The sequence below is a fragment of the Bombina bombina genome, chromosome 6, assembly GCF_027579735.1.
Source record: "Bombina bombina isolate aBomBom1 chromosome 6, aBomBom1.pri, whole genome shotgun sequence".
NCBI lineage: Eukaryota > Metazoa > Chordata > Amphibia > Anura > Bombinatoridae > Bombina > Bombina bombina.
The window spans coordinates 796,043,006-796,064,580 of NC_069504.1; the positions used below are offsets into that span (position 1 = coordinate 796,043,006).

The following is a 21,575-nucleotide window of genomic DNA, read 5'->3' on the forward strand; positions in this document are numbered from 1 at the left end:
TTTCTAAATATAGAAGGTGGGGAAAAGGGCACACCGGGTCTATCCCACTCCTTGCTAATAATTTCTGTAAGCCTTTTAGGTATAGGAAAAACGTCAGTACACACTGGCACCGCATAGTATCTATCCAGCCTACACAATTTCTCTGGAATTGCAACTGTGTTACAGTCATTCAGAGCAGCTAATACCTCCCCAAGCAATACACGGAGGTTCTCAAGCTTAAATTTAAAATTAGAAATCTCTGAATCAGGTTTCCCCGAGTCAGAGATGTCACCCACAGACTGAAGCTCTCCGTCCTCATGTTCTGCATACTGTGACGCAGTATCAGACATGGCTCTAACAGCATTTGCGCGCTCTGTATCTCTCCTAACCCCAGAGCTATCGCGCTTGCCTCTTAATTCAGGCAATCTAGATAATACCTCTGACAGGGTATTATTCATGATTGCAGCCATGTCCTGCAAGGTAATCGCTATGGGCGTCCCTGATGTAATTGGCGCCATATTAGCGTGCGTCCCCTGAGCGGGAGGCGAAGGGTCTGACACGTGGGGAGAGTTAGTCGGCATAACTTCCCCCTCGACAGAACCCTCTGGTGATAATTCTTTTATAGATAAAGACTGATCTTTACTGTTTAAGGTGAAATCAATACATTTAGTACACATTCTCCTATGGGGCTCCACCATGGCTTTCAAACATAATGAACAAGTAGGTTCCTCTGTGTCAGACATGTTTAAACAGACTAGCAATGAGACTAGCAAGCTTGGAAAACACTTTAAAACAAGTTTACAAGCAAATTTTGAAATAACAGTGAAAAAATGCAGTTACACTAACGAAATTTTTACAGTGTATGTAATAAGTTAGCAGAGCATTGCACCCACTTGCAAATGGATGATTAACCCCTTAATACCAAAAACGGAATAACAAATGACAAAAACGTTTTTCAAACAGTATTTACCTCCCTCAATTACGACTTTTGAAGCCTTTTGAGCCCTTCAGAGAAGTTCTGGATCATGCAGGAAGAAGCTGGATGTCTGTGTCTGTAATTTTTGCTGTGCAAAAAAAACGCTAAAATAGGCCCCTCCCACTCATATTACAACAGTGGGAAGCCTCAGGGAACTGTTTCTAGGCAAAATTCAAGCCAGCCATGTGGAAAAAACTAGGCCCCAATAAGTTTTATCACCAAACATATGTAAAAAACGATTAAACATGCCAGCAAACGTTTTAAAATACACTTTTATAAGAGTATGTATCTCTATTAATAAGCCTGATACCAGTCGCTATCACTGCATTTAAGGCTTTACTTACATTACTTCGGTATCAGCAGCATTTTCTAGCAAATTCCATCCCTAGAAAAATATTTTAACTGCACATACCTTATTACAGAAAACCCTGCACGCTATTCCCCCTCTGAAGTTACCTCACTCCTCAGAATATGTGAGAACAGCAAAGGATCTTAGTTACTTCTGCTAAGATCATAGAAAACGCAGGCAGATTCTTCTTCTAAATACTGCCTGAGATAAACAGTACACTCCGGTACCATTTAAAAATATATATCCAATGTGTATAAAATGTCAAGTTTTGTAATACATTTTATTCGCTTTGATATCTGAAGAAACGACCCTTGGTGGTTGAGAAACGCGTTATAATAAAGCTGATTTGAAATCTTTTAAACTTGGGAAGTTGTTCACTCTATTTTATGGTTTAAATCCAATTGAGCAACACACCTTAGTTGCTGGACATAGAAACGCCCACAGCACCTTTCCTTGGCCCCAGGATAAAGCCCCGGGAGGAATCAGATCTGACAGTGTACTAGCCACTGATTTAAGTGCTAGCAGGCGATTCAGTACTGGTCACAGCACAGTACCACAGTCTCCGGTAAGCGCATTACCATTCTGCTTGTTATATTATCCTTTGTGAAACAATATCACGCTATGTGGCGCCCTCTTTATTTCTCTTTCTAAAACCATTTAAAAATAACAACTTTTGATTGAAGAAATAAACTAAATATAAAACACCACAGTCCTCTTACGATCTCCATATTAGTTGAGAGTTGCAAGAGAATGACTGGATATGGCAGTGAGGGGAGGAGCTATATAGCAGCTCTGCTGTGGGTGATCCTCTTGCAACTTCCTGTTGGGAAGGAGAATATCCCACAAGTAATGGATGATCCGTGGACTGGATACACTTAACAAGAGAAATAATGCCATGTGGAATAAAACCCCAATAAACACATCAAAAGTGCTTAAAAGTGTTAATAAAGAGTATTTTTCTAAACAAAATAATCGATTGCCCTGTTAAAGTGATAACCAGTCTATTGAGCCCACTTAAATAAGCCTCTAGTTCTATACTAAGTTTCAGAACATGGCTTACCCTTCCCACATGGGGAATCTTGTCAGTCTTCTAGCATTATCTTGTCTTGACTAGAAAAAAGATGACTGAAACATACCTTAAAGCAGTTAAGCCTGCAAACTGTTCCCCCCAACTGAAGTTTTCTGGTACTCCTCAGTCCTGTGTGGGAACAGCAATGGATTTTAGTTACAACATGCTAAAATCATTTTTCTCTCAGCAGAATTCTTCATCATATTTCTGCCAGAGAGTAAATAGCACAAACCGGTACTATTTAAAAATAACAAACTTTTGATTGAAGATATAAAAACTACCAATCTAACACCACATTCACTTTACCCTCCCGTGGAGATGCTACTTGTTAGAGCGACAAAGAGAATGACTGGGGGGCGGAGCTAGAGGGGGAGCTATATGGACAGCTTTGCTGTGTGCTCTCTTTGCCACTTCCTGTAGGTAATGAGAATATCCCACAAGTAAGGATGAATCCGTGGACTGGATACACCTTGCAAGAGAAATATCTGTGCAATCCTTTGCTTTAGAAAGCTGGCACTAAGCTAATGTTATATAATTCTGCACTATGTTCAGAATTATATAATATTATTTGGTGGGTTTACTGGCCCTTTAATAACAATGGTTTAAACATCAGTCTTTTTAAAGAGTTATAAAACCCAGATTTTTCTCTTTAATGATTTACTTCTCTGCATTCTCACCTTTCCATCATCACACAATGTCCCATTTTCTACCATGCCTAATGGATGCAGGACACCTTTGCATCTTGACAACTCAATATAGGCAGCATAAACTGATGGAGTGCTACCACCTCCAGAGCAGAAAATTACTCCACACATGATGTTCCTGAAAAAAAATTAACATTATTATATTTTTCAGCATCATAGTCTTCATTTTTTTTTTCCTCTAATTTCAGTATATGCTAGCACTAGCTGAGTTTAATCTTTGTATTTACAGCTAGAAAGTCACCCGACGATAGATACCAACCCAGCACTGCATCTACCAGTGAAAAGTCACATTACATTAATTGGAAACTAAATGCTATCTAAAATAAAGTTGAGTTCTAGCCACCAAATATCTTTAAAAAGGGAATTTAAAAAAACATGGCAGGGTCCAAATTATGTCAAACAGACAACGTTTCAGTCCTACAATCAGCCCTTAGTCATGTCAGACATGACTAAGGGCTGATTGTAGGCCCGAAATGTTGTCTATTTGACATACTTTGGACGCTGCCATGTTTTAATAAAGGTCCCTTTTTAAAGATATTTGGTGGCTGGAACTCAACTTTATTTTAATGTATACAAGCTGAAAGTGTTGATCCAGGGTTCCGTGCCCCACAGAGTGCTGTTTTCCAAACTTCCTGAATTTTGAACTTGATCATCTGCTATTAGATCATCATGTTGTGTTATACAGAAAATCTGTACAGTCTGAGCCTGCGCTGCTATCCTGAAATCTGGAGATGACACTACATTAGAAAGACACTCAGTATGGTCTAACCCTATACAGATAATATGCAGACAATATGCAGTCTGCTTCGTTAGTAGAACACAAATATACAAATGTGTCTCTTTCTGAACCTGTAATTATAATCTATAGTACAGATACTACTGCTTTAGAAAGAAATTCAGAACTTTCCGAGTATGTGTAATAAAGAGGACATTACATTTAACATAAACCAAACACTGTCCTGATAATCTACCACTAGGGAGTGTACTGGGTACTTACTTAACGCTACACGGGACATAGGTACCCTCAGACTGCCCACAATTGGCATAGTTAACACCTCTCATGTTATTCCTGAAGCATGAAACCTCAGCAACAGTAGCACCTAAATAAAAAAGCAAAATTATAAATTTAGGATAATCCATCAAGGGGATTCAACAAATAACTGTTCATAAGGCAGTTTAATCATATTTGGTTTATTCCTGAAGACATTTCTTAAAGGAAAATGAAACCAAAAAAATCTTCAATTCGTGATTCAGATAGGGCATACAATTATTCTTCTATTATCAAATTTTCTTCATTCTTTTGGTATCCTTCATTGAAAATCAGGGAGTTAAGCTCAGGAGCGTACATTTATCTGCAGCACTATATGACAGCAGTTATGGAAGAATGTTATACATTTGCAAAAACTACAGATAGCAACATTTTTTTGTGCGCCATGTAGCACTCCAGACATGCGCACTACCTTCCTAGGTATCTCTTCAACAAAGAATACCTTCAGAACGAAGCAAATTTCATAATAGAAGTAAATTAGAGACTTCTTTTAAAAAATGACATGCTTTATCTGAATCACAAAATAAAAAATGTGGGTTTCATGTCCCTTTAAAGTAACAATGTAGTAAATTTTTTTCAAATGGTATTAAGTTTTTTTTTAAATGTATCCTCCTGTTCTGAATAAAATAATGCTCTGTTATTACTCTTGCATTAGTGTGACCACCTCTGCCAATGCTGAATCCATGCAGTCATAAAGATACAAGACTACTTTTTTTAACCATGCCATTTGCCATACATATGAAAAAGCATAGAAATAAATACGGGGAGATGGGGAATTTAACCCTTTCCTGCCGGGGTTAAAGTGTCTACATTGGAACAACTGTTCCAATGTAGACAAATTGAAATCACGCAATCGTGCACACAATTGCGAGATTTCAATTATTGGATCGGGTCTGGGGGCGTCCCTATAACGCTAGGAACGCCCTCCAGACCGCAATCAAATCCAGGAAGCGCAGTAGGCTTCAGGACAACCGTTGGCTATTCCGTCATAACCGCGCTAAAGCCCAGTGTAATTATGATGGAATACAACGGTATAACGGTGTTAAAAGGTTAAAGAGTTATACAACTGCAAAAATAGTAAGCTCCAATTTCTTACAGCATATAATTTGTGCATTTGTAAGCCTAGATAACTGTGCTAATGCACAAGTAAAGTCCAATCAGTCTTTCAGAAGTAGCAATGCACAACCCTTCTAATCAAAAGCTGTGTCCTGCTTGGGAGCCGCAAGGCTTGTAGCCCTAAACCAGAGCTTTACCTATGTGTTTAACTTATTAAAAAATGACATGTTCTAATGAATTAGGACATTTTGCAGCCGACTGCCACTTTAAATTAAAAAAAAACCCATGGATAAATAGTAAGAAATGTTATTCCCACTTATGTACCACCCTTCATTTTGGTATGTAACTTATGGCAACCTTGGTTAGATTCTGTTTTTACAGGAAACTCTACTTATTTGAATTTGCCACAAAAAATTTAAAGGAACCCTAAAGTGAAAATTAAACTTCCATGAATCAGATAGAGCATGGAATTTTAAATAACTTTCTAATTCAGTTTTATTATCAAAATGTGCACAATCATTTTACATGAGGCACCAGCTCCTACTGAGCATGTGCAATAATTCCCGGTATGAACATATATGCAGTTTGTGATTGGCTGATGGCTGTCACATGATGCAGTAGGACAGAAAGTGCTTTTACATTGTCTTTTTACTATTCATTTGTTGATTATGCAATTGTACTGTATTTAGTTCTTCTTTAATATGGGACAGTTAAATATTCTCAAGACACCAAATTCAGTAAACACAGGTATTGATGGGGTATATGTTAGCGATGCAAGTAAGGGATGATAGAAACATGATGTGAAATAGACTTAATGACACTCACCTGCTCCCCACAGTGCTGCACATTGTGCCTGCAGGGTTGGACACTTCCCATTGTAACAGCTTCCTTGACCATTTCTGCAGGGAAAGCCATTGACTCTAAAGCGATCAGATGGGCAAACAGGTGACTTTCCAGTACACACATCAGACAGGTCACAGTCGTCCTTGCTTTCTCTGCACACAACTCCTCCTTTCTTAATCTGTGGAAAATAACATTTAATAAATAAAGCCCAACCTACAGAAAATTTTTATACAAAGAGAGTCTCAGGGTCCTAATTTGCAAATACAAAAATAGGCTGGTATTTTGAGACTAGACCATAGTGTTAAGTCAGGATCAGACTGATATACTACAGGAAAGTTCTTCTCTGTGAAAGGCACATGTTGAGCAAAAAGAGGCTGCTCCTAGGGTGGTAACTAGCCATAGAACAAGCTATTATGCTATTGTTCAATTGTTCCTTCCCAGGTTGAGTGCTTCTCTCTTTTTGTATATGCAAATTATGACCCTGAGCAAAGTTTCCCTAAGGGTGATACGTGAAACCAGACGTGGCCCAGTTAAGTGTGCCTAGAGGGATATGGCTGCACCTCACTGACAAGAAACAGAATTTATGTTTACCTGATAAATTACTTTCTCCAACGGTGTGTCCGGTCCACGGCGTCATCCTTACTTGTGGGATATTCTCCTCCCCAACAGGAAATGGCAAAGAGCCCAGCAAAGCTGGTCACATGATCCCTCCTAGGCTCCGCCTACCCCAGTCATTCGACCGACGTAAAGGAGGAATATTTGCATAGGAGAAATCATATGATACCATGGTGACTGTAGTTAAAGAAAATAAATTATCAGACCTGATTAAAAAACCAGGGCGGGCCGTGGACCGGACACACCGTTGGAGAAAGTAATTTATCAGGTAAACATAAATTCTGTTTTCTCCAACATAGGTGTGTCCGGTCCACGGCGTCATCCTTACTTGTGGGAACCAATACCAAAGCTTTAGGACACGGATGAAGGGAGGGAGCAAATCAGGTCACCTAGATGGAAGGCACCACGGCTTGCAAAACCTTTCTCCCAAAAATAGCCTCAGAAGAAGCAAAAGTATCAAATTTGTAAAATTTAGTAAAAGTGTGCAGTGAAGACCAAGTCGCTGCCTTACATATCTGATCAACAGAAGCCTCGTTCTTGAAGGCCCATGTGGAAGTCACAGCCCTAGTGGAATGAGCTGTGATTCTTTCAGGAGGCTGCCGTCCGGCAGTCTCGTAAGCCAATCTGATGATGCTTTTAATCCAAAAAGAGAGAGAGGTAGAAGTTGCTTTTTGACCTCTCCTTTTACCAGAATAAACAACAAACAAAGAAGATGTTTGTCTAAAATCCTTTGTAGCATCTAAATAGAATTTTAGAGCACGAACTACATCCAAATTGTGCAACAAACGTTCCTTCTTTGAAACTGGATTCGGACACAAAGAAGGCACGACTATCTCCTGGTTAATGTTTTTGTTAGAAACAACTTTCGGAAGAAAACCAGGTTTAGTACGTAAAACCACCTTATCTGCATGGAACACCAGATAAGGAGGAGAACACTGCAGAGCAGATAATTCTGAAACTCTTCTAGCAGAAGAAATTGCAACCAAAAACAAAACTTTCCAAGATAATAACTTAATATCAACGGAATGTAAGGGTTCAAACGGAACCCCCTGAAGAACTGAAAGAACTAAATTGAGACTCCAAGGAGGAGTCAAAGGTTTGTAAACAGGCTTGATTCTAACCAGAGCCTGAACAAAGGCTTGAACATCTGGCACAGCTGCCAGCTTTTTGTGAAGTAACACAGACAAGGCAGAAATCTGTCCCTTCAAAGAACTTGCAGATAATCCTTTCTCCAAACCTTCTTGAAGAAAGGATAGAATCTTAGGAATTTTTACCTTGTCCCAAGGGAATCCTTTAGATTCACACCAACAGATATATTTTTTTCCATATTTTGTGGTAGATTTTTCTAGTTACAGGCTTTCTGGCCTGAACAAGAGTATCAATGACAGAATCTGAGAACCCTCGCTTTGATAAGATCAAGCGTTCAATCTCCAAGCAGTCAGTTGGAGTGAGACCAGATTCGGATGTTCGAACGGACCTTGAACAAGAAGGTCTCGTCTCAAAGGTAGCTTCCATGGTGGAGCCGATGACATATTCACCAGGTCTGCATACCAAGTCCTGCGTGGCCACGCAGGAGCTATCAAGATCACCGATGCCCTCTCCTGATTGATCCTGGCTACCAGCCTGGGGATGAGGGGAAACGGCGGGAATACATAAGCTAGTTTGAAGGTCCAAGGTGCTACTAGTGCATCTACTAGAGTCGCCTTGGGATCCCTGGATCTGGACCCGTAGCAAGGAACCTTGAAGTTCTGACGAGAGGCCATCAGATCCATGTCTGGAATGCCCCACAATTGAGTAATTTGGGCAAAGATATCCGGATGGAGTTCCCACTCCCCCGGATGAAATGTCTGACGACTCAGAAAATCCGCTTCCCAATTTTCCACTCCTGGGATGTGGATTGCAGACAAGTGGCAGGAGTGAGTCTCCGCCCATTGAATGATTTTGGTCACTTCTTCCATCGCCAGGGAACTCCTTGTTCCCCCCTGATGGTTGATGTACGCAACAGTCGTCATGTTGTCTGATTGAAACCGAATGAACTTGGCCTTTGCTAGCTGAGGCCAAGCCTTGAGAGCATAGAATATCGCTCTTAGTTCCAGAATATTTATCGGGAGAAGAGATTCTTCCCGAGACCAAAGACCCTGAGCTTTCAGGGGTCCCCAGACCGCGCCCCAGCCCACCAGACTGGCGTCGGTCGTGACAATGACCCACTCTGGTCTGCGGAAGCTCATCCCCTGTGACAGGTTGTCCAGGGACAGCCACCAACGGAGCGAATCTCTGGTCCTCTGATCTACTTGTATCGTCGGAGACAAGTCTGTATAGTCCCCATTCCACTGACTGAGCATGCACAGTTGTAATGGTCTTAGATGAATTCGCGCAAAAGGAACTATGTCCATTGCCGCTACCATCAAACCTATTACTTCCATGCACTGCGCTATGGAAGGAAGAGGAACAGAATGAAGTATTTGACAAGAGTTTAGAAGTTTTGATTTTCTGGCCTCTGTCAGAAAAATCCTCATTTCTAAGGAGTCTATTATTGTTCCCAAGAAGGGAACCCTTGTTGACGGAGATAGCGAACTTTTTTCTACGTTCACTTTCCACCCGTGAGATCTGAGAAAGGCCAGGACAATGTCCGTGTGAGCCTTTGCTTGTGGAAGGGACGACGCTTGAATCAGAATGTCGTCCAAGTAAGGTACTACTGCAATGCCCCTTGGTCTTAGCACCGCTAGAAGGGACCCTAGTACCTTTGTGAAAATTCTTGGAGCAGTGGCTAATCCGAACGGAAGTGCCACAAACTGGTAATGCTTGTCCAGGAATGCGAACCTTAGGAACCGATGATGTTCCTTGTGGATAGGAATATGTAGATACGCATCCTTTAAATCCACCGTGGACATGAATTGACCTTCCTGGATGGAAGGAAGAATTGTTCGAATGGTTTCCATTTTGAACGATGGAACCTTGAGAAACTTGTTTAGGATCTTGAGATCTAAGATTGGTCTGAATGTTCCCTCTTTTTTGGGAACTACGAACAGATTGGAGTAGAACCCCATCCCTTGTTCTCCTAATGGAACAGGATGAATCACTCCCATTTTTAACAGGTCTTCTACACAATGTAAGAATGCCTGTTTTTTTATGTGGTCTGAAGACAATTGAGACCTGTGGAACCTCCCCCTTGGGGGAAGCCCCTTGAATTCCAGAAGATAACCTTGGGAGACTATTTCTAGTGCCCAAGGATCCAGAACATCTCTTGCCCAAGCCTGAGCGAAGAGAGAGAGTCTGCCCCCCACCAGATCCGGTCCCGGATCGGGGGCCAACATCTCATGCTGTCTTGGTAGCAGTGGCAGGTTTCTTGGCCTGCTTTCCTTTGTTCCAGCCTTGCATTGGCCTCCAGGCTGGCTTGGCTTGAGAAGTATTACCCTCTTGCTTAGAGGACGTAGCACTTGGGGCTGGTCCGTTTCTGCGAAAGGGACGAAAATTAGGTTTATTTTTGGCTTTGAAAGACCTATCCTGAGGAAGGGCGTGGCCCTTGCCCCCAGTGATATCAGAGATAATCTCTTTCAAGTCAGGGCCAAACAGCGTTTTCCCCTTGAAAGGAATGTTAAGCAATTTGTTCTTGGAAGACGCATCCGCTGACCAAGATTTTAGCCAAAGCGCTCTGCGCGCCACAATAGCAAAACCAGAATTTTTCGCCGCTAACCTAGCCAATTGCAAAGTGGCGTCTAGGGTGAAAGAATTAGCCAATTTGAGAGCATGAATTCTGTCCATAATCTCCTCATAAGAAGAAGAATTATTATTGAGCGCCTTTTCTAGTTCATCGAACCAGAAACACGCAGCTGTAGTGACAGGAACAATGCATGAAATTGGTTGTAGAAGGTAACCTTGCTGAACAAACATCTTTTTAAGCAAACCTTCTAATTTTTTATCCATAGGATCTTTGAAAGCACAACTATCTTCTATGGGTATAGTGGTGCGTTTGTTTAGAGTAGAAACCGCCCCCTCGACCTTGAGGACTGTCTGCCATAAGTCCTTTCTGGGGTCGACCATAGGAAACAATTTTTTAAATATGGGGGGAGGGACGAAAGGTATACCGGGCCTTTCCCATTCTTTATTTACAATGTCCGCCACCCGCTTGGGTATAGGAAAAGCTTCGGGGGGCCCCGGGACCTCTAGGAACTTGTCCATTTTACATAATTTCTCTGGAATGACCAAATTCTCACAATCATCCAGAGTAGATAACACCTCCTTAAGCAGAGCGCGGAGATGTTCCAATTTAAATTTAAATGTAATCACATCAGGTTCAGCTTGTTGAGAAATTTTCCCTGAATCTGAAATTTCTCCCTCAGACAAAACCTCCCTGGCCCCCTCAGACTGGTGTAGGGGCACTTCAGAACCAATATCATCAGCGTCCTCATGCTCTTCAGTATTTTCTAAAACAGAGCAGTCGCGCTTTCGCTGATAAGTGGGCATTTTGGCTAAAATGTTTTTGATAGAATTATCCATTACAGCCGTTAATTGTTGCATAGTAAGGAGTATTGGCGCACTAGATGTACTAGGGGCCTCCTGAGTGGGCAAGACTGGTGTAGACGAAGGAGGGGATGATGCAGTACCATGCTTACTCCCCTCACTTGAGGAATCATCTTGGGCATCATTTTCTCTAAATTTTGTGTCACATAAATCACATCTATTTAAATGAGAAGGAACCTTGGCTTCCCCACATACAGAACACAGTCTATCTGGTAGTTCAGACATGTTAAACAGGCATAAACTTGATAACAAAGTACAAAAAACGTTTTAAAATAAAACCGTTACTGTCACTTTAAATTTTAAACTGAACACACTTTATTACTGCAAATGTGAAAAAGTATGAAGGAATTGTTCAAAATTCACCAAAATTTCACCACAGTGTCTTAAAGCCTTAAGAGTATTGCACACCAAATTTGGAAACTTTAACCCTTAAAATAACGGAACCGGAGCCGTTTTTATATTTAACCCCTTTACAGTCCCTGGTATCTGCTTTGCTGAGACCCAACCAAGCCCAAAGGGGAATACGATACCAAATGACGCCTTCAGAAAGTCTTTTCTATGTATCAGAGCTCCTCACACATGCATCTGCATGTCATGCTTCCCAAAAACAAGTGCGCAATAGAGGCGCGAAAATGAGACTCTGCCTATGATTAGGGAAAGCCCCTAGAGAATAAGGTGTCCAATACAGTGCCTGCCGGTTATTTTACATAGTTCCCAAGATTAAAATAATTCCTCAAGGCTATGGGGTATAAAATATGCTTATATATAAATCGTTTTAGCCCAGAAAATGTCTACAGTCTTAAAAGCCCTTGTGAAGCCCTTTTTTCTTTATGTAATAAAAATGGCTTACCGCATCCCATAGGGAAAATGACAGCTTCCAGCATTACATGGTCTTGTTAGAATGTGTCATACCTCAAGCAGCAAAAGTCTGCTCACTGTTTCCCCCAACTGAAGTTAATTCCTCTCAACAGTCCTGTGTGGAAACAGCCATCGATTTTAGTAACGGTTGCTAAAATCATTTTCCTCTTACAAACAGAAATCTTCATCTCTTTTCTGTTTCAGAGTAAATAGTACATACCAGCACTATTTTAAAATAACAAACTCTTGATTGAATAATAAAAACTACAGTTAAACACTAAAAAACTCTAAGCCATCTCCGTGGAGATGTTGCCTGTACAACGGCAAAGAGAATGACTGGGGTAGGCGGAGCCTAGGAGGGATCATGCGACCAGCTTTGCTGGGCTCTTTGCCATTTCCTGTTGGGGAGGAGAATATCCCACAAGTAAGGATGACGCCGTGGACCGGACACACCTATGTTGGAGAAAAGGGATTGCATTGTATTTCGGGACGGGACTATACTGTTTAGTCAGGACCAGACTGATATACTACGGGAAAGTTCTTCTCTGTAAAAGGGACACATTGAGCAAAAAGAGCCTTTCAGGTTCCACTTTATGAAGTCCTTTCATATATTTGAATCATCAGACAACAATTTTTATATGAAAAAAAAAGCTCAATAAATGAATGTATATTATAATGTTAAACAGATGTATAGAACATGCATTTCCATAAAGCAAAAAAAACAACAACTTGCTTTTACCTCTTACCCTCAAATTTTACCTCTTACCCTTTAATTTGTTCCCAGTTATCCATTTTACCTAAACATTGTTCCTTTACCTTTATTTTCACATTTGAAATCGTTTTTGTCCGTGGTATCCCCCACCAATACTAAAAATTTCAATAATTAAGTATTGGTTATAAATAAACATAATGTATAAAAAGTTCAGTCTTTATTATAACACAGGATCAGACATAGAAAAATCGTGTTTTTCTATGTCTGATCCTGTGTTATAATAAAGACTGAACTTTTTATCCTGTGAGGAGTATCTCCATCTTTATACATTGGGGCCGATTTATCAAGCTCCGAATGGAGCTTGTGGGTCCGTGTTTATGGCGAGTCTTCAGACACCAGTTATGAAGCAGCTGTCCAAAGACCGCTGCTCCATAACCCTGTCCGCCTGCTCTGATGAGGCGGACAGGAATCGCCGGAAATCAACCCGATCGAGTACGATCGGGTTGATTGACACCTCCCTGCTGGCGGCTGATTGGCCGAGAGTCAGCAGGGGGCGGCGTTGCACCAGCAGCTCTTGTGAGCTGCTGGTGCAATGTTAAATGCAGAGAGCGTATTGCTCTCCGCATTCAGCGAGGTCTTGCGGACCTGATCCGCACTGTCGGATCAGGTCCGCAAGACCTTTGATAAATAGGCTCCATAGTGTCATTTGGGAGTTTGGCAGTCGCTCCTGGGGAACTCTCACATTCTGGGATTATTGTGTGCTGGACGCCTTTTCTAATTTATAAATAGACATATGCAGCAGCAAATAATTTGCTTCAGACTAAGGACTAACTAACTAAGTGCGAGCGGACATGATACAATGTTGCGTTTCATGTCCGCTGCACAACAATAAATGCCTACATTTTATCATTGCACAAGCAGTTCTTGTGAACCGCTTGAGCAGTGCCGCCCCCTGCAGATTCGCAGCCAATCGGCCGCTAGCAGGGGGTGTCAGTCAATCAGACCGATTGTAAAGAATCTTTAGACCGCTGCTTCATAACTGCTGTTTCCAGCGAGCCTGAAGGCTTGCACGGAAACAGGGGCGTCAAGCTCGATTTGGAGCTTGATAATCGGCCCCTAATTATTCTTAATAAATATTCTGAAAATTTGTTAAATGCACAAGTCGGTATTCGTTTTAAAAAAAAAAAAGAATTCTTAATATTCAGTAACATTTACTTTTATTTATATTATAACGAATCACCCAGCATCAAATGCTGAAAACGTATGTCCACATGTAATTCATTATCTACACCCTATAGGGAATTATCTATCCCTTTACAAAACATAAAATGAAAGCACTAATTATAACCTCTCAGTCTGCAAAATACAGTTGATGTGTCTAATGCATTATTAGGTGTATAGAGTACATTTTATGTGCAGATTTAAAGCAAAGTGCTCCAGGAAGATCCAGGAAGGATCTTATCACTTACCAGGCAATTTTCACAACAGTCACCCTCTGCACATTTGGCTTCTGCTTTAAGTTTGCAGGTAGCAGCATCACAGCACGGATTGGTACATTCCTACAACCAGAAAAAAGATCAAATCTAAATCAACATTCCTACAAGAAGAAACAGGAACATTCTAAATCAATGCAGGAGTGGCTTAGAGAGAGGCAAAACATAAGAGGCGAGTGTTGCGCAGAAAAGAGTGTGAGGACACATTCAATTATATGGTGATTGAAGAAAAAAAGAAAGACAACAAGTTTAGTGTCCATTTTTGTAGAGGGTGTAGTGCAGTAGAAAATGGTCAATGTGGACTTATGTGAAATGCCCTAATAGCTTATAATTATACATGCCCTGTTCTTTCTTAGCTCTAAATATCTATTTGTCGCAATGTTAGCTCCCTATCAAAAATATATTGCAGCTCTGGGAAAAAAAAACACGTTTACGTTTAGTAAAATATCCTGCAGACAAGACAGATTCAGGCCTGCATTACCACAGCAAGAATGAGGAAGAGCAATGTCAGTTCTATGTGATTTGGCATCTGATAAAGAGACAGGGAACTGTGTATATACAATGAGTCATTGAAGTGTAGGGTGTGCAATGAGACATTGTATGGTTTCTATCATAAGACTTAGTGGCCACAAAAACCCTATTTTATCAAGCCTCTATTTGTAAAGTCTGAAGTGTATCTATATATTTATATATATAACAATCAATAGTCTGAAATAACTTCTAATCTGTAAAGCACTGATAGTCATGCAAATCATTTAATGGATTCAATAAAAATTAAATAGTACTATGATTTGATTATTATATAACAGATACAAGTGTGCATGTCCGTATGATAACATACTAGATACTTGATAAGTGTGAGTGTCAGTATGATAATATACTACATACTTTATAAGTGTGCATGTCAATATATTGTTTTTATCTGAGCTTTTGTTGAGATGATAATTCCTCTACTCATAATTAATTGATGTAAAGTGCTCGATTTTCCATCCACGGGCAAACATATTCACCCCTGTCCGCCCAGCTTCTCTTCTGGTGGGCAGCAATCCGTTGCTCGCATTTACCATTGCACACAAGCACCTCTTGTGTGCTTGAGTACAACCCTGCGCCCTACCCGCGCACAACCAATCACGCGCGGGCAGGAGCTGTGAATCTCCCCGGTCATAAGATAACGTGGAGATTTAAATTCTCCACCTAAAATGTGGAGAATAGCGCAGGGAAGCAGTGGTCTGACTGTGCGACCCTGCAGTCAACAGGCAGAGAAGGGCTTGATAAATCGACCAAAGAGTTTACACACAGAGCGCCCCATAATCTAAAACTCTTCACATTGTCAAGATTATCTATTAAATCTCATCGGTGTTACAAGATCCCTCAAATTATTTTAGAAAGGCAAATTTTAGCTTCATAACTGGTTATCTAGCTATGCAAGGTACTAAGGGTAAAGGATTAACACCTACCACTTAATGCTAAAAATATGTCCCCCAGAATGAGAACCGCTAATCCAAATAGCTCAGTGTTCTCCCCAAGACCTATTTAACCTGTTAACAAGACTGATGTATCCTGTACGTTGCATGTCCTTAAGGGGTTTTTAGCCCTGTAATAGCAGGGGTCTCGTTAAAAGTGGCAACATTCACTATTACTGCAGGCCTCATTCCAAGAGGCATTCCAAAATAGTGTGGTCTCGCCGCTGTCGGTGATAACAGCGCTTTATAACCCCTTTGAGTGAAAAGGACAGGCGATGTACAGGGTATGACGGCTGTAGTTAAAGGGCACACGGTGTGCAAAAATGATCATTAAAGGCATACTGAACTCAATTTTTTTCTTTCGTGATTCAGATAGAGCATGAAATTTTAAGCAACTTTCCAATTTACTCCTATTATCAATTTTTCTTTGTTCTTTTGCTATCTTTATTTAAAAAAGAAGGCATCTTTTTTTGGTTCTGTACGCTGGACAGCACTTTTTATTGGTGGATGAATTAATCCACCAATCAGCAAGAACAACCCAGGTTGTTCACCAAAAATGGGCCGGCATCTAAACTTACATTCTTGCATTTCAAATAAAGATACCAAGAGAATGAAGAAAATTTAATAATAGGCGTAAATAAGAAAGTTGCCTAAAATTTCATGCTCTATCTGAATCACGAAAGAACAAATTTGGGTTCAGTGTCCCTTTAAATCAATTTATGCTAAATCATGCAATTAATTTTTGCTTTTGAAGGCTTTAGTAACATTTATAAATAACAGAAAATGCTATAATATTGCAAAGTACTACAGGTCACTACCTGGCTGAAAAACAAAATGTATGCTTACCTGATAAATTTATTTCTCTTGTGGTGTATCCAGTCCACGAGTTCATCCATTACTTGTGGGATATTCTCCTTCCCAACAGGAAGCTGCAAGAGGACACCCACAGCCGAGCTGTCTATATAGCTCCTCCCCTAACTGCCACCCCCAGTCATTCGACCGAAGACAAGCAAGAAAAAAGGAGAAACTATAGGGTGGAGTGGTGACTGTAGTTTAAAAATAAAAAACACCTGCCTTAAAATGACAGGGCGGGCCGTGGACTGGATACACCACAAGAGAAATAAATTTATCAGGTAAGCATAAATTTTGTTTTCTCTTGTAAAGGTGTATCCAGTGCACGGCCCACCCTGTCATTTTAAGGCAGGGAAGGGAGGGACAAGGCAGGAACTTAAAGAGAAGGCACCACTGCCTGTAAGACCTTTCTCCCAAAAATAGCCTCCGAAGAAGCAAAAGTATCAAATCTATAGAATTTAGAAAAGGTATGAAGCGAAGACCAAGTCGCCGCCTTACAAATCTGTTCAACAGAGGCCTCATGTTTAAAAGCCCATGTGGAAGCTACTGCTCTAGTAGAATGAGCTGTAATTCTTTCAGGAGGCTGCTGGCCAGCAGTCTCATAAGCTAAGCGTATTATACTTCTTAGCCAAAAAGAAAGAGAAGTTGCCGAAGCCTTTTGGCCTCTCCTCTGTCCAGAGTAGACAACAAACAAAGCAGATGTTTGACGAAAATCCTTCGTAGCTTGTAAATAAAACTTTAAAGCACGAACCACATCAAGATTGTGTAACAGACGTTCCTTCTTTGAAGAAGGATTAGGACATAGTGAAGGAACAACAATCTCCTGATTGATATTCTTATTAGATACCACCTTAGGAAGAAACCCAGGTTTGGTACGTAACACTACCTTATCTACATGGAAATCAGATAAGGGGAATCACATTGTAAGTGAAAAAGAGGGCGCCACATAGCGTGATACTGTTGTTGCAAAATCAGAAGGCAGAGTATTCAAAAAGGCTTACCGAAAAGCTCTGCACCGTTCTATGACCGGTGCTATCAGGCAGACTAACACTCTCAGTGGTTAGCACACTGGGTGGCCTCAGATGAACTGCAGACAAGTGGATCTCTGCGTGGCTTGATTGCAGTAACCAAACGTCTGTGTAGAACGTGTATTACAGACTGCAGTGGGTTTTGAAATCAAACACCTTTCCAGGTTAGATCAATAAAAACAGAATTTATGTTTACCTGATAAATTACTTTCTCCAACGGTGTGTCCGGTCCACGGCGTCATCCTTACTTGTGGGATATTCTCTTCCCCAACAGGAAATGGCAAAGAGCCCAGCAAAGCTGGTCACATGATCCCTCCTAGGCTCCGCCTTCCCCAGTCATTCGACCGACGTAAAGGAGGAATATTTGCATAGGAGAAATCATATGATACCGTGGTGACTGTAGTTAAAGAAAATAAATTATCAGACCTGATTAAAAAACCAGGGCGGGCCGTGGACCGGACACACCGTTGGAGAAAGTAATTTATCAGGTAAACATAAATTCTGTTTTCTCCAACATAGGTGTGTCCGGTCCACGGCGTCATCCTTACTTGTGGGAACCAATACCAAAGCTTTAGGACACGGATGAAGGGAGGGAGCAAATCAGGTCACCTAGATGGAAGGCACCACGGCTTGCAAAACCTTTCTCCCAAAAATAGCCTCAGAAGAAGCAAAAGTATCAAATTTGTAAAATTTAGTAAAAGTGTGCAGTGAAGACCAAGTCGCTGCCTTACATATCTGATCAACAGAAGCCTCGTTCTTGAAGGCCCATGTGGAAGCCACAGCCCTAGTGGAATGAGCTGTGATTCTTTCAGGAGGCTGCCGTCCGGCAGTCTCGTAAACCAATCTGATGATGCTTTTAATCCAAAAAGAGAGAGAGGTAGAAGTTGCTTTTTGACCTCTCCTTTTACCAGAATAAACAACAAACAAGGAAGATGTTTGTCTAAAATCCTTTGTAGCATCTAAATAGAATTTTAGAGCACGAACTACATCCAAATTGTGCAACAAAGTTCCTTCTTTGAAACTGGATTCGGACACAAAGAAGGCACGACTATCTCCTGGTTAATGTTTTTGTTAGAAACTACTTTTGGAAGAAAACCAGGTTTAGTACGCAAAACCACCTTATCTGCATGGAACACCAGATAAGGAGGAGAACACTGCAGAGCAGATAACTCTGAAACTCTTCTAGCAGAAGAAATTGCAACCAAAAACAAAACTTTCCAAGATAATAACTTAATATCAACGGAATGTAAGGGTTCAAACGGAACCCCCTGAAGAACTGAAAGAACTAAATTGAGACTCCAAGGAGGAGTCAAAGGTTTGTAAACAGGCTTGATTCTAACCAGAGCCTGAACAAAGGCTTGAACATCTGGCACAGCTGCCAGCTTTTTGTGAAGTAACACAGACAAGGCAGAAATCTGTCCCTTCAAAGAACTTGCAGATAATCCTTTCTCCAAACCTTCTTGAAGAAAGGATAGAATCTTAGGAATTTTTACCTTGTCCCAAGGGAATCCTTTAGATTCACACCAACAGATATATTTTTTCCATATTTTGTGGTAGATTTTTCTAGTTACAGGCTTTCTGGCCTGAACAAGAGTATCAATGACAGAATCTGAGAACCCTCGCTTTGATAAGATCAAGCGTTCAATCTCCAAGCAGTCAGTTGGAGTGAGACCAGATTCGGATGTTCGAACGGACATTGAACAAGAAGGCCTCGTCTCAAAGGTAGCTTCCATGGTGGAGCCGATGACATATTCACCAGGTCTGCATACCAAGTCCTGCGTGGCCACGCAGGAGCTATCAAGATCACCGATGCCCTCTCCTGATTGATCCTGGCTACCAGCCTGGGGATGAGAGGAAACGGCGGGAATACATAAGCTAGTTTGAAGGTCCAAGGTGCTACTAGTGCATCTACTAGAGTCGCCTTGGGATCCCTGGATCTGGACCCGTAGCAAGGAACCTTGAAGTTCTGACGAGAGGCCATCAGATCCATGTCTGGAATGCCCCACAATTGAGTAATTTGGGCAAAGATTTCCGGATGGAGTTCCCACTCCCCCGGATGAAATGTCTGACGACTCAGAAAATCCGCTTCCCAATTTTCCACTCCTGGGATGTGGATTGCAGACAAGTGGCAGGAGTGAGTCTCCGCCCATTGAATGATTTTGGTCACTTCTTCCATCGCCAGGGAACTCCTTGTTCCCCCCTGATGGTTGATGTACGCAACAGTCGTCATGTTGTCTGATTGAAACCGTATGAACTTGGCCTTCGCTAGCTGAGGCCAAGCCTTGAGAGCATTGAATATCGCTCTCAGTTCCAGAATATTTATCGGGAGAAGAGATTCTTCCCGAGACCAAAGACCCTGAGCTTTCAGGGGTCCCCAGACCGCGCCCCAGCCCACCAGACTGGCGTCGGTCGTGACAATGACCCACTCTGGTCTGCGGAATCTCATCCCCTGTGACAGGTTGTCCAGGGACAGCCACCAACGGAGTGAATCTCTGGTCCTCTGATCTACTTGTATCGTCGGAGACAAGTCTGTATAGTCCCCATTCCACTGACTGAGCATGCACAGTTGTAATGGTCTTAGATGAATTCGCGCAAAAGGAACTATGTCCATTGCCGCTACCATCAAACCTATTACTTCCATGCACTGCGCTATGGAAGGAAGAGGAACAGAATGAAGTATTTGACAAGAGTTTAGAAGTTTTGATTTTCTGGCCTCTGTCAGAAAAATCCTCATTTCTAAGGAGTCTATTATTGTTCCCAAGAAGGGAACTCTTGTTGACGGAGATAGAGAACTTTTTTCTACGTTCACTTTCCACCCGTGAGATCTGAGAAAGGCCAGGACAATGTCCGTGTGAGCCTTTGCTTGTGAAAGGGACGACGCTTGAATCAGTATGTCGTAAGTAAGGTACTACTGCAATGCCCCTTGGTCTTAGCACCGCTAGAAGGGACCCTAGTACCTTTGTGAAAATTCTTGGAGCAGTGGCTAATCCGAACGGAAGTGCCACAAACTGGTAATGCTTGTCCAGAAATGCGAACCTTAGGAACCGATGATGTTCCTTGTGGATAGGAATATGTAGATACGCATCCTTTAAATCCACCGTGGTCATGAATTGACCTTCCTGGATGGAAGGAAGAATTGTTCGAATGGTTTCCATTTTGAACGATGGAACCTTGAGAAACTTGTTTAGGATCTTGAGATCTAGGATTGGTCTGAATGTTCCCTCTTTTTTGGGAACTACGAACAGATTGGAGTAGAACCCCATCCCTTGTTCTCCTAATGGAACAGGATGAATCACTCCCATTTTTAACAGGTCTTCTACACAATGTAAGAATGCCTGTTTTTTTATGTGGTCTGAAGACAATTGAGACCTGTGGAACCTCCCCCTTGGGGGAAGCCCCTTGAATTCCAGAAGATAACCTTGGGAGACTATTTCTAGCGCCCAAGGATCCAGAACATCTCTTGCCCAAGCCTGAGCGAAGAGAGAGAGTCTGCCCCCCACCAGATCCGGTCCCGGATCGGGGGCCAACATCTCATGCTGTCTTGGTAGCAGTGGCAGGTTTCTTGGCCTGCTTACCTTTGTTCCAGCCTTGCATTGGCCTCCAGGCTGGCTTGGCTTGAGAAGTATTACCCTCTTGCTTAGAGGACGTAGCACTTGGGGCTGGTCCGTTTCTGCGAAAGGGACGAAAATTAGGTTTATTTTTGGCCTTGAAAGACCTATCCTGTGGAAGGGCGTGGCCCTTGCCCCCAGTGATATCAGAAATAATCTCTTTCAAGTCAGGGCCAAACAGCGTTTTCCCCTTGAAAGGAATGTTAAGCAATTTGTTCTTGGAAGACGCATCCGCTGACCAAGATTTTAGCCAAAGCGCTCTGCGCGCCACAATAGCAAACCCAGAATTTTTCGCCGCTAATCTAGCCAATTGCAAAGTGGCGTCTAGGGTGAAAGAGTTAGCCAATTTGAGAGCATGAATTCTGTCCAAAATCTCCTCATAAGAAGAATCTTTATTGAGC

The 21,575-nt window shown here is 41.7% G+C and overlaps 1 protein-coding gene across 1 annotated transcript in view; it reads right to left on the minus strand.

Moving 5' to 3' along the window:
- Positions 1 to 21,575, minus strand: part of LOC128663672 (zinc metalloproteinase-disintegrin-like batroxstatin-1) — a gene marked incomplete in the record, with an annotated part of 230,860 nt that overhangs the window by 33,554 nt on the left and 175,731 nt on the right. Inside the window, 4 exon segments of the mRNA XM_053718114.1 lie at positions 3,051 to 3,195; positions 4,075 to 4,177; positions 6,007 to 6,202; positions 14,200 to 14,289. Coding sequence (XP_053574089.1) covers positions 3,051 to 3,195; positions 4,075 to 4,177; positions 6,007 to 6,202; positions 14,200 to 14,289 — 534 coding nt within the window.